This window comes from Hypanus sabinus, chromosome 6 (genome assembly GCF_030144855.1).
Source record: "Hypanus sabinus isolate sHypSab1 chromosome 6, sHypSab1.hap1, whole genome shotgun sequence".
Taxonomy (NCBI): Eukaryota; Metazoa; Chordata; class Chondrichthyes; order Myliobatiformes; family Dasyatidae; genus Hypanus; species Hypanus sabinus.
Window position 1 is genome coordinate 44,236,373 of NC_082711.1, and position 16,979 is coordinate 44,253,351.

At 39.4% G+C, this 16,979-nt stretch overlaps 1 protein-coding gene across 7 annotated transcripts in view; it reads left to right on the top strand.

Moving 5' to 3' along the window:
* odad2 (outer dynein arm docking complex subunit 2) overlaps nt 1–16,979 on the top strand; it is a 204,490-nt gene that overhangs the window by 11,110 nt on the left and 176,401 nt on the right. For all 7 annotated transcript variants that reach the window (XM_059972023.1, XM_059972020.1, XM_059972025.1 and 4 more), the window contains one exon: nt 12,211–12,409. In XM_059972023.1, the coding sequence (XP_059828006.1) occupies nt 12,211–12,409 (199 nt within the window). The remainder of the gene's footprint in view (nt 1–12,210; nt 12,410–16,979) is intronic.

Sequence of the window (16,979 nt, forward strand, 5' to 3'; positions counted from 1 at the left end):
TCCTAATAACCCCTTCAAAAAATTCAATTAGATTTGTCAAACATGACCTCCCACACAAAAACCCATGTTGATTGTTCCTAATCAGACCCTGTCTATCCAGATAATTATATATACCATCTCTAAGAATACTTTCCATTAATTTACCCACCACTGACGTCAAACTGATAGGCCTATAATTGTTAGGCTTACTCTTAGAACCCTTTTTAAACAATGGAACCATGTGAGCAATATGCCAATCCTCCGGCACCATCCCCGTTTCTAATGACATTTGAAATATTTCTGTCAGAGCCCCTGCTATTTCTACACTAATTTCTCTCAAGGTCCTAGGGAATATCCTGTCAGGACCCGGAGACTTATCTACTTTTATATTCTTTAAAAACACCGGTACTTCCTCTTCTTTAATCATCATAGTTTCCATAACTACCCTACTTGTTTCCCTGACCTTACACAATTCAATATCCTTCTCCTTAGTGAATACCGAAGAAAAGAAATTGTTCAAAATCTCCCCCATCTCTTTTGGCTCCACACATAGCTGTCCACTCTGATTCTCTAAGGGACCAATTTTATCCCTCACTATCCTTTTGCTATTAATATAACTGTAGAAACCCTTTGGATTTATTTTCACCTTACCTGTCAAAGCAACCTCATATCTTCTTTTAGCTTTTCTAATTTCTTTCTTAATATTTTTTTTACATTCTTTATATTCCTCGAGCACCTCATTTACTCCATGCCGCCTATATTTATTGTAGTTCTCTCTCTTTTTCCAAACCAAGTTTCCAATATCCCTTGAAAACCATGGCTCTCTCAAACTTTTAACCTTTCCTTTCAACCTAACAGGAACATAAAGATTCTGTACCCTCAAAATTTCACCTTTAAGTGACCTCCATTTCTCTATTACATCCTTCCCTAATGTAGCCTTCAAGGGACAAATAAGCTTGTTTGACTTTATAAAAACACAAAATGCTGGCAGAACTCTGCAGACCAGACAGCATCTACGGGAGGAGGTAGCGACGATATTTCAGGCCGAAACCCTTCATCAGGAGTGAAGTAACATGGGATGGTGGAGAGGGGATAAGAAATGGGGAGAGGAATGAAGTAGAGAGCTGGGAAGTGATAGGCTGGAGGGAAATGGGCAAGGAGGAAGGTGGAGAATTATGGGAAAAAAAGAGAAAGAAAGGTAGGGCTGGGGGGAGATTATAGTGAGGGGGGAGAAAAGAGAGAGAAAGAGAACCAGACTAAAATAGTAGATGGGGGTAAGGGGGGCAGGGTTATCAACAGAGGTTTTTTCCCCCCTCACTATAATCTCCCCCAGCCCTACCTTTCTTTCTCTTTTATTTCCCATAATTCTCCACCTTCCCCCAGCCCATTTCCCTCCAGCCTATCACTTCCCAGCTCTCTACTTCATCCCTCCCCCCACTTCTTATCCCCTCTCCACCATCCCATGTTACTTCACTCCTGATGAAGGGTTTCGGCCCGAAATGTCGTCACTACCTCCTTCCATAGATGCTGTCTGGCCTGCTGAGTTCTACCAGCATTTTGTGTTTTTATTTATTTCCAGCAGCTGCAGATTCACTCGTGTGTGTTGTTTGACTTTATAATATTTTGCTAATATAGTAAAGTCTCAGTAACATTGTATAGTCTGGCAAGGAAATCCCTTCCCATTTATAAATCCTCTATTCTCTCTCTTCCAATGAATCAAAGTGAGTAGTTTTTAAGTGGGTGAATTTGATATTGAGTTTGTACATGTACGAATCAAAAATGCGTATTCCTTGAGCTGGCATTGGGCCTCAATTTAAGTGTAGGATTCCATAGACAGTGAGGTCAGAGTGGGAAGATAGGTGTAAAATGTGGAGACAAGAGCAAGTCAAAGATGTGAAGGGAGTGATCCCTTCAAAGTACTTAAAAAGGACAGAAGAGAAGAGTATGTTGGAGCAGGTAAAAATTGAGAAAATATTTTTAAAAAGTACTCCCACCATGTTATTGGGGATGGAATTCCATGTGGGAATAATGATGTATTTTTTAAAACTGGATGGTGTGTGACTTGGAGGAGAACTGACTGGTTGTGGAATTATCGTGCTTTCTTGTTCCTGGTGGTAGGTATAACTTTGAGAGGTGCTATTAGAGTAGCCTAGGTGAGGAACTGTAGTGGATTCTGTAGATGGTGCATTCCTTAGTCATGATGTTGGACAGAGTAAATAAATGTTTGGCATTCTTGGTGGAATGTGAATCAAATAGGCTGCTTTGATTTATATGATGTTGAACTTTTTGAGAGTTGTTGGAACTAAACTCATCCAGACGTGCAGAGAATATATTGTTATGTTCCCAAATTGTGCTGTGTAGGACTTAGAAAGTCTTTTGGGGGTTTTAGGAACTGAGTCATTGATAACGTTCCCCTTTTTCTCTCAAGCCCGAAGATACAGATAGTTTTTGGTTTGGTGATAGAAATATGCCATTCACTATAAAGTTGGTTGAAGGTAAGCAGATTACACAGTGTTAGGAGAGAGAGAAATGTTAATATAACAAATAACCTAATCTGTGAGCACTTACCACAATTTTGATATGTATTTCACAGCTCTAATGTTTTCAAAAAGAAAAAAAAATACAAGAAATCATACCAACTAATCATTGGTCCTTTAGAAAAGCTGGGAGTTAATAATATAAGCAAGGTAAAAGCAGGTGAATTAGTTAGGTGACAGAGCTACAGAGTCATACAACACAGATGTACGCATGCTCAAAACACTCAAGTCAAGCAATAACAAAAACAAAGGTAATGTTTCAAGTTGAAAATCCTACATAAACCGGTTGTTAGATTTCCAGATTTTCTATTTATTTCTATTTATTTTCAGCATCTATAGTTTTTAATTTTCCATTAGATTTTTGTTTCTTTGCGTATTTCACTACTGTGCGATTAACCCTTGTTCTTGAAAGTGCTCCTGCCTCCCTCTTTTTAAGTTCATGACGTGGTACAGATCTGGTTATTGGTCAAGAACCTTTAACCTTAAACTGTTACTGCTCTTTCACCTCGTGTATGCAAGAGGGGAAAGTCTGCTGGATGGTTGAACACATTGATTATGACAGTGTAGTAGCGAGGATGTCATTCACATGGGTGGAGTTAAAAGAAACATTACATAGCTGGTAGTTAATTTTCTGAATGTGTAAATAGGAGCTCTAAAATTTGTATTTCTGACATATTCTGAAGATAAAGAACTCCTCATATCTGGAATAGATCTCTGGGGAGGTGGAGCTGGATTTATTTATATTGCTCTGAGGAGGAGCCTATTCTAATCTATGCTGAAGAGTTTGTAGAGCTAGGGTCAAAATTAAAATACAGAACTACAAATTTGCTCTTTGCCTCATCTACAATTTGGCATGACAAACAAACCAGAAGATTAAATACGTACCTGTGGAAGTGGTCTGGGTTTAGAGGTTACATTATGAGACATGGTCATCAATACTAGGGAAAAAGGAAAGTACTCCTTCTGAGTGGGCAAACATGAGGAAATCTGCAGATGCTGGAAATGCAAGCAACACACACAAAATGCTGCTTGGCCTGCTGCATTCCACCAGCATTTTGTGTGTGTTCCTTATGAGCTTGTTCCACTTTATCTGGGTAGAGACCTAGTATTCCAATATATTGAAAAAAAACATGATACTAGATAGCTCTTAAAATTACAACAGGAAGCTGAGGAAATTAATGAAAGGGTAACTAAAATACCAGTAAGAGAAATTCAAAGCCTATATAGAAGAGTAAAGAACTTGGTAATATGGTTGTTAGGTTGGGAGCATTTTGAAGGATTATGAAGCATTGTGTATTAGTGTGGGAGGAAGTGTAAAGCTAAAGGAACTGGATCTTTAGGACTAACCTTCATAGCAAAATTAATGAATTAGTAGCAGAGATCAAAGTAAATGAATCTTATTTTTCATTGAGGTAGTTGCAAAGTGACCAAGGTTGATAACTAATTATCACAAGAAATTTCACTTTTAAGTAAAATGGAAGAGGGAAGGGGGAAATTAACCTTGATAATAGATGATGGAATAAGCCAGCAGGAAAAAAAAGGAAGCTTTGAAAATCAAGGTGTAAGATCAGGTTAGTGGAAGTAAGAAACAATACTGAATAGTAAATAGTGGGAGCAGATTATGGGTTCCTAATGTATTTGTATCATCAACCAGATTGTAAGTCAGAAAACTAAAGGTACATGTAATAAGACAAATCAAAATCAAGCAAAAGTTGAACCTGAACTATAGAGGACAGTTTCATGAACTAAATGTCAACTAACCAATTAGTATTTTTGCAGCATCAAGATTAGTTAATATTCCAGTAAAGTAAAATATGAAAGTGTTTATATCATATGATAGAATTTTATATTGTGGTTGATTTATTTAAGTCTGAAACTAAAGTCTTAAATGTGATCAAAGCAGGCTACATGGGTAGGTGAAATGAATTGGCTAAAGTATTTAGATATTAAATATGAACGTAGATAATGAATGGCAAATATTTCAAAATTAATTCATAATTGCAACAAATATTTTTTCTCTCTGTAAGGCAAAAGGGTTCATCTGTAATTTATGTTAATATTGGATTAAAAGAAGAGGCCACTTACCTTAAATTTGAAGACTGAGAATTCAGTGAAAGGACAACATGTCGCATGAGGAAAAGCTAACAATTGAACTGAAATGAATTGTAAAATATTCTATAGATAAAAAAGGCATAGTTACAGAAGTAAATTTGGGTCCTTAAGGGACAGAGCAAGAGAAATTATAATGTGAAACATAGAAATACAGGGGCAATCTAGATTACAGAAAATATAAATTGTAGAAATCCATCCTTACACATATTCTCCCTTACACCTGTAAATAGATACAACTTCAAAGTTCAAAGTAAATTTATTATCAAAATACAAATATGTCACCATATACAACCCCGAGATTCATTTTTTAGACATATTCAATAAATCCATAATAGAATAATAACCATAATAGAATCAATAAAAGACTGCACCAACTTGGGCATTCAACCAGTGTGCAAAAGACAAGAAACTGCAAATACAAAAAGGAGGAAAGAATAATAATAAATAAATAAGCAATAACTATCGAGAACATGAGATGAAGAGTCCTTGAGCGAGTCCATAGGTTGTGGGAACATTTCAGTGATGGGGCATGTGAAGTTATCCTCTTTGGTTCAAGAACCTGATTACTGGGGGTAATAACTGTCCCTGAACCTGGTGGTGTGAGTACTGAGGCTCCTGTACCACCTTCCTCACGGCAGCTGTGAGAAGAGAGCATAACCTGAATACTGGGCGGTCCTTGATGATGGATGCTGGTATCCGACAATAATGATTCATGGTGGGGAGGGCCTTACCCATGATGGATTGGGCCATATCCACAACTTTTTGTAGGATTTTTCATTCAAGGACATTGATGTTTCCATACCAGGCCGTGATGAACAACGTCTCTGTGAAAACAAACCTATCAATTGTATTTGATCATTGTTTTTTGTCACAGAGTCTTCAAAGTTTAAAATAATATTGAATAACTTACACCAAAAATACCTGTACTGGAAAACATCTAATTCTGACTTCAGTAGAGAAAAATGCTGGAATTTCATTGCCAATACTAGTGCTCTGGCTCTTTTAATGCTGTTTCTGCAATGATCAGCCACAAATAAGTAAAGTTATGTTGCCATTTATGATTTTTTCTTACTGAGAAATTGATTGTTTCTGACTTACAATCTATTAAGGACAGTCCTCAGGAAGTGAGCCGTTATGTAACCTGGGCTTGCAGTATTGCAAATATTAAACATGTACTTTGTACTACTCTTCATAGTAGAAGGTATTAAAAGAATCTGGATATAGTAGCAAGGAGGAACATAAAGAACTGATAATGGAGAAATTAATAGGTCAAAAATTAACCAATGGGTTGTGTGCCCACTGGGGCTCAAGAACCCCCTAGATGCAACTACATGCATTATTCCATCACTGCTACTGGGATATGTTCTTGAATATTAATGTTACTGCAGTGATATGTTTCTATTTGAACAGTTTTGTTGGCAAGATCATGGAACAGCAATTTGTAGACAATTTAGATACGAGAATTGTTAGTATAGCCTCAGGTTATAGATAAGACCTTGGTCGGATACTGATTTCCTCCTCTAGATTAAGAATGTTAGACCAGTTGATACTCTTGTTCCCATTCAAAAGCAGTAGTTGCATTTGTCCTGGTTACTCCTTTGGTTTGGAATCCTCTGTTGTTCCCTATAAACAAGGGATACTTCTTTGAGTATGCTATAGAAATTTGCTATTCTGAACAAAGAATGGTCATTATTCCGAGATCTTTACAGAATAAATTAATTCTGAGCTTTGACTCTCATTTCTAGTGCAAATGCCGGAAGTTTATAGTCTTTATCACTAAGACTGTGATCATCTGACTCTATAATTTCACCCTATCTCTCACCTCCCAACCCACCAATTCCATTTTTCTTTATAGTTCCTCCTTGTCCTTGTTATTGTCCTGAACTAGTACATTCCTGCAGTTTCTCTCCCTTCATACATTACTCCTCCATTTCAACTCTTTTTTTCTGGTCCAAAATTTATGGATTTTGTTGTTGGCTCCCAAATCCTTAAATCAAATGTGTTGTAACTCCAAAATTGAACCCCTCAGTTTACTACTTATGTAGATAGTCCTGGCCAAAGACACAAATGCATTTTTGTGGAACTGTGATCAACTTAAGCCACCCTGCTTTTATTCTTCTTGATCACTACAGTCTTCCATGATATTTGATGACATCATACTCCGTAATTCCTCTGGAATGGCTTCTTTTTCCACACTGTCCCTAGAAGCCATTCTTGACATTTTTGTGTACGTACTTTCAGTGATAAAATCAGAATATCATCAGGTTCCACATTAACACTGATGACAATCAATTCCAGTTACCATGCAAAAAGTAATGCCATTTTCTTCAATGCCTTTCATAAATTACACTTTGTAGTCTTTGACTCTATCATTCTCATTGTCACTGCATGTAATGTTCATAGACTTGACATTCTTGTTGCTTTTGAGCTAAGTTTATATTAATTCCATCCCCTAAAGTTAATCTTCATCGCCTCCTGTGGTCTGGCTCTGATCATGTGATGCTGAATCCATTAATTTGTTACTTTTAGCTTCAATTATCTTCTGACCTCTCCCCTTCCCTCCCATTTTCCACAATTGTAATCTTGGGCTCTCCAAACTCTTAGCAATTCAATCATTACTCCTGTGATTACTGATTATTATGTCACATTCTTGTTTTCGGATCACAGTTGATAGAAATGTATATGTCATAACATAGATAGAAACGTAGAAACATAGATAACATTCAGCACAATACAGGCCCTTCGGCCCTCAAAGCTGTGCTGAACAGGTCCCCACCTTAGAACTACCTAGGCTTTACCCATAGCCCACTATTTCTCTAAGCTCCATGTACCCATCCAGGAGTCTCTTAAAAGACCCTATCATTTCCGTCTCCACCGCCTCCACCAGCAGCCCATTCCACACACTTACTACTCTCTGCGTAAAAAAACTTACCCCAACATCTCCTCTGTACCTGCCTACAAGCACTTTAAAACTATGCCCTCTCGTGCTAGCCATTTCAGCCCTGGGGAAAAGGCTTTGACTATCTACACAATCAATGCCTCATATTATCTTGTACACCTCTATCAAGTCACCACTCTTCCTCTGTCACTCCAAGGAGAAAAGGCCGAGTTCACTCAACTTATTCTCATTAGGCATGCTCCCCAATTCAGGCAACATCCTTGTAAATCTCTTCTGCACCCTTTCTATGGTTTCCATGTCCTTCCTATTGTGATATGACCAGAAATGAGCACAGTACTCCAAGTGGGGTCTGACCAGGTTCCTATATAGCTGCAACATTACCTCTCTGCAATGGCCTCCAAAAACACTTTTTATTTCTCTTCTTCCTTAAGGTAGTCTTTAAAACCTACTGGTTTGACTAATCTATTGATCATATGTCATATCTTTATTTAACATGTTTTCTTTGATAATGGTCCCATGAAGAATAAGAAAGTAGGAGTAAGAGGAGCCATTCAGGCCCTCAAGCTTGCCTGCCATTCCAAATAATTTTAGCTGATCTACCACAGATCTTACCTCCTATTCTTTGCCAATAACCTTCAATTCCCTGATCTTTCAAAAATAATCTATAGTATTTCCTGTTTAAATACTTCTAATGCCTTCATAACCACCTGGAGTCGAGAATTTTAGAAATTCACCACTCTCTCTGTTCCAGTTCACCTCAGTTTTAAATGACCTAAATGACCTATCTCCTAATTTTTTAACTATGCCACCTTGTTCAAGATTCTCTCACTAGTGGAAACACCTTGATGGTTACTCTAACATGCCCACACCCCTAAGGATCTTGTATATTCAATATAATCATCTCACTTTCTCATATTCCTTTAAACTCCAAAGAATATAGATTTTTTTGGCATGTGGGTCATTTGTCATTGTTCAAGGTATTATAATATCCTATGTGATTATGACAAACATAATCCATTATTTCTTGTTACCTGAAATTTGCCTATATATAGTCTTTTACTGCCTGTTTATTTCCATTTCTTTGCCTCACTTAACCCCAATTTCAGCCCATCCACACATTTTGCTCTTTTTGATTTGGCAGTTCACTCTCCTGGCTGTCCTACCCTGAGTAAACTTGCTGGTAATAGTCTAATTTATATTAGACTATTAATATAATAGTCTAGTTACCTCCAATTTTACAAATTAGAAGCTATTCAAGAAACTTAGGCTACATCCACACTACAGCGGATAAATCTGTAACTGAAGCTTTTTCTCTTCGTTTTTACCCTCCGTCCACACTAAAACGGCGTTTTCGTCCCCCGAAACCAGAGCTTTTCAGAAATGCTCTCCAAGGTGTGTAGTTTTGAAAACGCCCGCTTGGGCAGATCATTGTGGACAGGGTAACCAGAGAAATCTGAAAATGCCGTCAGACGGCAGCACGCCATTTCATTGTTTTCTTGAACGCAACCTAACAATTTCAGACAGACAGCAACGAGACTGAATTCAGAAGAGTTAGAAGTGTACTCATCAAATACTTTGACCCATAACTTACTGAACAAATAAGTATATTCACTTTGCCCTGTTTTCTGTCCTTGTTTGTATTACCGGCGTTTTCAAAATTACTTGTTAGTTATGCTACATCCACACTAGACCAGCTAATTTTGAAAACGATAGGCGTCCACACTATGTGTTTTCGAAGATATCTCTGTCCACATTGAAATGGATTTTTTGGTGCATCTCCTCCTACTACGCATGCGCAGGACACATCTACTGAATACAAGTGACATGTTTGGTGTTGAATCTCGCCATGAAAGTGTGTGTTTGTGTAGTTACAGACTAGAAAAACTTAAATGACAGGCAGCTGTTGGCTCTCGTGCAGGAGGACTTAGAAGTGAAAAAAAAACATACTGGAGCATATGGAGGCAACCAACAGGGAGTTCACGGACAGTATGAACCAGCTGACGACGAACATTGAAAAACTGACTAACTCTGTTGCATTAATAAAGCACCTTGTTAAATGTATAAAACATGTCTGCATCAGTGTTACCTTGTATTTCCATACAATGTGATACTAGACTGTTACACACTTATTGTCAGAGAAGTACTTGCATAAATAGGTAAACCGCCTTCATACAAGCAAGGACAGAAAACAGGAAAAAGTGAGTATACTTATTTATTCAGTAAGTTATGGGTCAAAGTATTTGGTGAGTACATTTCTAACTCTTCTGGCTTCAGTCTTGTTGTCGTCTGTTCTGAAATTGTTAGGTTGCGTTCAAGAAAACAATGAAATGATGCGCTGCCGTCTGACGGCGTTTTCAGATTTCTCTGGTTACCCCGTCCACACTGATCTGCCCAAGTGGACGTTTTCAAAATTACACACTTTGGAGAGCGTTTCTGAAAAGCTCTGGTTTCGGGGGATGAAAACGCTGTTTTAGTGTGGACGGAGGGTAAAACAAAGAGAAAAAGCTTTGGTCATGGATTTATCCAGTGTAGTGTAGACATAGCTTCAGGTTCATAGGGGTGGTTTTGAGGATAGAAAGGGAAGTTAGTGGTCTGGTTAGGGTTTAGGGACAGAATTGTTGGAGGAGTTAGAAGTCAGGCTGATGTCTATGCTGCTGTTCTGTGTTCCATGCCTAACGGTCAATTACATGAATGTATGAAAAAGGACATCCATGGATAGATGTTGGGCTAGCAAGTGGTGTAGACGAAGACCAGTGAGGACAAGGGCTAGAGGCTTCCCAGATCAGAGGGTCTCAGGATTGGAGGACCATGCAGGTAGGAGGTATGAGGGCCATGGCCGTCCTTGGAAAAAGGAGGCTGCGAGTTCACTGGAGGCCTGGAGGCAGCTTACCATTTGATTGGAGGACTGTCTGTATCTGTGAGTGTGTCCGTGGTTGGGAGGGAGGAAATGGGCTTGCTTTGCTGCTGTTGTTGCTGCATGTGTTATGGTGAACATTGTGGGTATGCTATCTTGGCGCTGAAATGTGTTTGATGTTAACACAAACAACATATTTCACTATATATTTCAATTATATATCATAAACAAATGAATTTGAATCTATTCAATAGAACATGGCTGATGTAAATTTAACCACAGCTCTGCATTCCTATCTACCCATAGAAACCTTTCACATCCTTACCTTTCAATCTTCCCCTGCATTTGCAAACATTCTGCTTTTACTGCTCTTTGAAGAAGAGAACCTTTTATTTCCTGGCCAAATTGGCTTTTGGTTAAGCAATAGTTTTGTGACCTTTTAAGTCTCTTTGTGTTCTCTAATTTCTCCATGACTCTATCTTCTCCAGCACTACAATACTTCAAAACTGCACCCCCATCCTTTCTCCTCACTTTTTTTTTGAGCATTCCCAACTTTGATCATTATGATTTCTTCAGCTGACAAGGTGTTAAACTTTGGAATTCCCTCCCTTATGTCCTTACTGTTTCTCTATCTTTTCTTAAGTTAATAATATTTTTCAAACATTTCTCATTGGCCAAGCTTTTGCTCATTGTTTTGCTTGGCTTGTCAGCAAATTTTGATTAATGACTCTAAAAATATACCTTTGATATCTTGCTAAGTTAAAAGCACCATGGCAACTTCTCATTATAATTGTTTCACTTCTTTGGGCCCCCTATCTCTTTGCTACTGAAAAGACAGTTCTACTGAAGTTTGCTATAAAATGTAATTCTTACATATTTTTCCTGTTCACCTAATAAACAAAGCCTCAAAGTAAGATAATGGCAGTAGCTTCAGTTAGCTTTATACAGTCTAGCCATGATCAGTTAACTGCAGTTTAATAATAATGACTTTAGCTGGTTTTTGCTCTCTTCATCTAATGGTATTTCTCCTGAAATCAATGATTCTTACAGGCTTGTCCAACGAACTTGTTTACACCTTGTCGAAGTAACGATTTCTAAAATCAGGCAGTCTGTTCAACCGTAGAGGGCTCCACAGCTGAGCTTACTCATTTGTGTCTGATGCAAAAATATGTAGCAGAGATTGCTGGATAATCTGTAATGTTAAACTTTGCTTAGTTGTAATATTCTATTACCGCTTGAGTTTGAGCACACAAAAATTGTATGTTTTCTATTTGGTTTGGCTTTGAAAACCTCATCATACCCAAACCTGCTTATTCCTCCCCAGTGATTTTTTTGTTAAATAATTACTTGTTAAGTAATCAGAGATAGTAAAATTACAAGCAAGAGAAAATCTGCAGACACTGGAAATCCAAGCAACACACACACAATGCTGGAGGAACTCAGCAGGCCAGGCAGAGTCTATGGAAAAGAACACAGCTGGCTGAGACCCTTCATCAGGACTGGAGAAAAAAAGTTGAGGAGTCAAAGTAAGAAAGTGGGGGGAGGGTCAACTTCTTACACAGCTGTGAATATGTTGCCATTTAATATAGCTAATTTATATGTTACATTATTGCAGAAATTGTTTGTGTGATTAGAAATTCAAATACTACTGTGGGAATCCAATAAATTAGCAAAAAGTGAATAATGTTATTATTGTACCAAAAGCAATGGTTTGCAGTATTTGTGAACTGCTGCATGTACCCAAATGGACACCAGAGCAATAAATTATTTAGTAGTAGCATTAATTCATTAAAAATATATTCTTAATCATGCTTTTTTTTGCACTTCAGCAAATAGAGATCCAATAGCAAAGATTCTAGGCCCAAGTTTTGCTACAGTGGAAGGAGAGGACAGCTCAATGCTGCGCTTACTGGAAAAAGTGAAGAAAGGTGATGAAGACCCTCAGGCTGAAGTTCAAATGAAGTTATTTCTTCTTCTCCAGCAGCTGGATATGCAGCTTCTTAATACTTCTTTACAGAAAATTTCACAGTATGTATTACAACTTAAATATTAAGTGTATTATGACTTTGATTCTATAAAAATATTTTCATAAGAGAAGCATTGCCATGTTTTTCTTACCACATAATAAGAACAAACATATAAACATCATAATTTGATTCATGTGTTGTTAATGAATGTTAAATGAGTGGAGAGCGGCCAATGAGTGAGTGGGCCAGTGAAGGAGTGGAGCTTTGAGGCTTTGGCTCAAGAGGTTTTGGCAGATTTGGCACTTGGATTGTGCAATCAAGTCAATCAAGATTTGAATAGCTCAAACTCAGCAGAAAGCAGCTGATTGGGCAATCAAGGTCAGGTGACCAAGCAGTTTGATTGGGTAATCAAAAATTGAAAAGCTCAAACAAATAAAAAGAGGGGTAGCTCAAGCAGAGTGGCCAGTGGAGTACGGCCAGTGAAGGAGTGGAGCTTTGAGGCTTTGGCTCGAGAGGCTTTTGCGAGGAGAAGCGGAGGATGAGCCTGCTCCCAGGGAGGTAAAGTCGGGTAAGTTTCTTTAATTAATTTAATTAACTTCAGAGTTGGTAATGGAGGCAGTAGATAGGGCAGTCCAGTGCACCGATTGTAGGATGTGGGAAGTCAGGGACAGCACAACTGTCTCAGATGACTACACCTCCTGTCAAACCGAGTTAGGGAACTGGAACTGGAGCTGGATGAACTTCAGATCATTCGGGAGGCAGGGGCAGTAATAGATTGGAGTTTCAGGAAAACAGTCTCCCCTAAAAGTCAAGAGACAGGTAACTGGGTGACTGTCAGGAGAGGGAAGGGGAATAAACGGAAAGTGCAGAGCACCCCTGTGGTCATTTCTATCAACAATAAGTATACTGTTTTGAATACTGATGGTGGGGATGATCTATCAGGGACAAGTTGTAGTGGTCACATCTGTGGCACCAAGATTAGACCCTCAGCTCAGAAAGGTAAGAGGGAAAAGAGGAGAGCAGTAGTGATAGAGGATTCGATAGTTAGGGGGACAGATAAGAGGTTCTGTGGGAGAGATTGAGAATCCCGGATGGTCTGTTGCCTCCTTAGTGCCAGCGTCCATGATATCTCGGATCGAGTTCTCGGTGTTCTCAGGAGAGAGGGTGAGGATCCAGATGTCTTGGTCAGGGACCAATGACATAGATAGGAGTAGGGATAAGGTCCTGAAGAAGGAATTTAGGGAGTCAGAAAAGAAGTTAAAAAGCAGGACCTCAAGGGTGGTATTCTCAGGATTGCTGCCTGTGCCACGAGACAGAGAAGGTAGGAACAGGAAGTTATGGCATATGAATGTGTGGCTGAAGAGTTGGTGCAGGGGGCAGGGGTTCAGATTTCTGGATCATTGGGATCTCTTCTGGGGAAGGTCTGACCTGTACTAAAAGGATGGGCTGCACCTGAACTGGGAAGGGACCAATATCCTTGCGGGCAGGTTTGGTAGAGCTGTTGGTGAGGGGTTAAATTAGTTTGGTTAGGGTGGTGGGAATCAGAATGTGAGTGTAGAGCTTAGCGTAGAAGGACAAAGGCATGATGCTATGTGTTCTGAGCTGGTGAGGAAGGACAGGCGGGGACAACACATAAACGTAGCCAGTTAGAGGGGTGGAAATGTGTCTATTTCAACACTAGGAGTATTAGGAATAAAGGGGATGAACTTAGAGCATGGATCAGTATGTGGAACTACAATGTTGTGGCCGTTACTGAAACTTGGCTGGAGGAAGGGCGGAATTGGCTGATGCAGGTGCCGGGATTTAGGTGTTTTAAAAGGAATAAGATGGGAGGTAGAAAAGGGGGGTGGGGGAGTAGCATTACTGGTCAGGGATAGTATCACAGCTATAGAAAGCAAGGATGCTGCAGAGGGAGTGTCCACTGAGTAGGTATGGGTGGAAGTCAGAAATAGGAAGGGGTCAGTCACAGTGCTGGGAGTAGTCTATAGGCCCCCAAATAGCCCTCAGGACACCAAGGAGCAGATAAGCAGGCAGATTTTAGGATGGTGCAGGAAATACAGGGTGTTATGGGTGATTTCAACTTCCCTCATATTGACTGGGGGTTAGATGGGGCTGAATTTGTCAGGTGTGTTCAAGAAGGATTCCTGACACAGCATGTGGACCAGCCGACAAGAGGAGAGGCCATACTGGATCTAGTTCCGGGTAATGAACCTGGTCAGGTGACAGACCTCTTGGTGGGGGAGCATTTTGGTGAGAGTGACCACAACTCCCTTAGCTTCAGCATAGCTATGGAAAAGGATAAAAACAGACAAAATGGAAAGGCTTATGGGATGCTAGGCTTCGTTAATAAGGGGATTGAGTTCAACAGTAGAGAGGTCATTTGCAGCTCTACAAATCTCTGGTGAGACCGCACTTAGAGTATTGTGTTCAGTTCTGGTCACATTATAGGAAGGATGTAGAAGCTATGGAGAGGGTGCAGAGGAGATTTACCAGGATGTTGCCTGGATTGGAAAACAAATCTTATGAGGCAAGGTTAGCAGAGCTGGGACTTTTCACTTTGGAGTGTAGAAGAATGAGAGGGGACTTGATATAGATCTACAAGATTATGAGAGGCATAGATAGGGTGGATAATCAGTACCTGTTTCCCAGGGCACCAGTAGCAAACACCAGAGGGCATATGTACAAAGTTAAGGGAGGAACGTTTAGGGGAGACATCTGGGGTAAGTTTTTTACACAGAAGTTTGTGGGTGCCTGGAATGACTTGCCAGGGATGGTGGTGGAGGATAAAAAGTTAGGAGTATTTAAGAGCCTCTTGGACAGGCACATGGATGAAAGAAAAATAGAGGGTTACAGGGTAGTGTGGGTTTAGAACTTTGTTTAGGAATATATGTGTCGGCGCAACATCGAGGGACGAAGGGCTTGTACTGTGCTGTAGTGTTCTAGTGTCTAGTGAATGTTAAAAGGACTAAACAGATTAAGTATGGCAAAGTTATTTCCCATGGTAGGGGAGTCTAGGATAAAAGAACACGACTTCAGGATAGAAGGACGTCCATTTTGAACTGAGATGCGGAGAAATTACTTCAGTCAGAGGGTAGTAAATGTGTGGAATTTGTTGCCATGAGTGGTTGTGGAGGCCAAGTGATTGGATGCATTTAAGGCAGAGATAGATAGGTTCTTGATTAGCCAGGGCATCAAAGGATATGTGGAGAAGGCAGGGGAGTGGGGATGACTGGAAGAATTGGATCAGCCCATGATTGAATGGTGGAGCAGACTCGATGGGCCAAATAGCCTACTTCTGCTTCTATATCTTATGGTCTTATGATCCTATTCCATTTATTTTGAAAGAACTATTTTGTTTCCTAATTACTCCTCTTCAGACTTCTTAAAAAATTCTCCACATAGGTACATACACAATTAATTTCTAGTAGAGTAGGAGGAGCCATTGTGACTGATTCAATCAATATTGATCTTGGTTTACCTGCAAGGAAATTTGATAGCAATCAAAAGTTAATTAAAATTCAAAGTAAATTTATTATCAAAGTATATGTATGTCTCCATATACAACCCTGAGATTCATTTTCTTGGAGGTATTTATAGTAAGTACAAAGAAAAGAATAAATAAATAAACAATAAATATTGATAACATGAGGTGAACAGTTCTTGAAAATGAGTAAGATTGAGGGAACAGTTCAGTGTAGGGGTAAGTGAAGTTATTCCCTCTGGTTCAAGAACCTGATGGCTGAGGGCAGCAACTGCTTCTGGTGGTGTGGGTCCTGAGGCTCCTGTATTTATTCATTTATTATCAAAGCAAGTACCCATATGCAACTCTGAAATTAGTATTTCTCCAGGTAGCCACAAAACAAAAAAAGAACATGAAAGTTTTACAGAAAGAAACATCAACCACGCCCCCTGCACCAAATGGAACAAGAACATTGACCCAAAAAACAACCCTTCCTCCACACAAACTAACAGAACACTAACAGAACATCAACCTCCAAACACCTTCCCATCACACAACAAAACAGAAAAGGAACGAGCAGTTTAAAAAGAACACAGAATATAAAAAGCATAAGTCTGAAAAAATCCATGGTCCATAAATGCAATAGTGCAGTCCATAAACGTACAACCATGATACCATCCTACAATATCACTGATATTCATCGAAAGAAAGGGAGGTAGAGAGGCCCACCCATCTGCCACAGTGAACCACACAGTGATAGGCAGCTCATGGACTCCTTCTCTTGTAGTGTTTAAAAGGCAGGCAGTCAGCGCTGAAACTCTCGCTTGCCTTCTGCATCCGCCACGATGTCTCAATCTTCCTTGATGCTTCAATTGGCAATTAATGGACACTCTAAATGGTGAAATAGAGTTGGACATCAGCTCAAGCCCAGTCTTGAAGTTTCTTTGCATTGAGGCCGTCCAAATATACACTTGCTTCTTGGAAACTTCTTGGAGCCAGCAAAGGGCTGGATCACGCAAACAAACTCAAAACTGTGAATCACAGACCCAAAAACACATCTAAGGTGAAAAACAGATGTAAAAGAAGTAAAAAGCTATCTTGATTTGCTATCTGTAAGATGTCAACTGAGGGAGCATTGTAGCTGGGTACCATCTTGACTGGACATTTTACT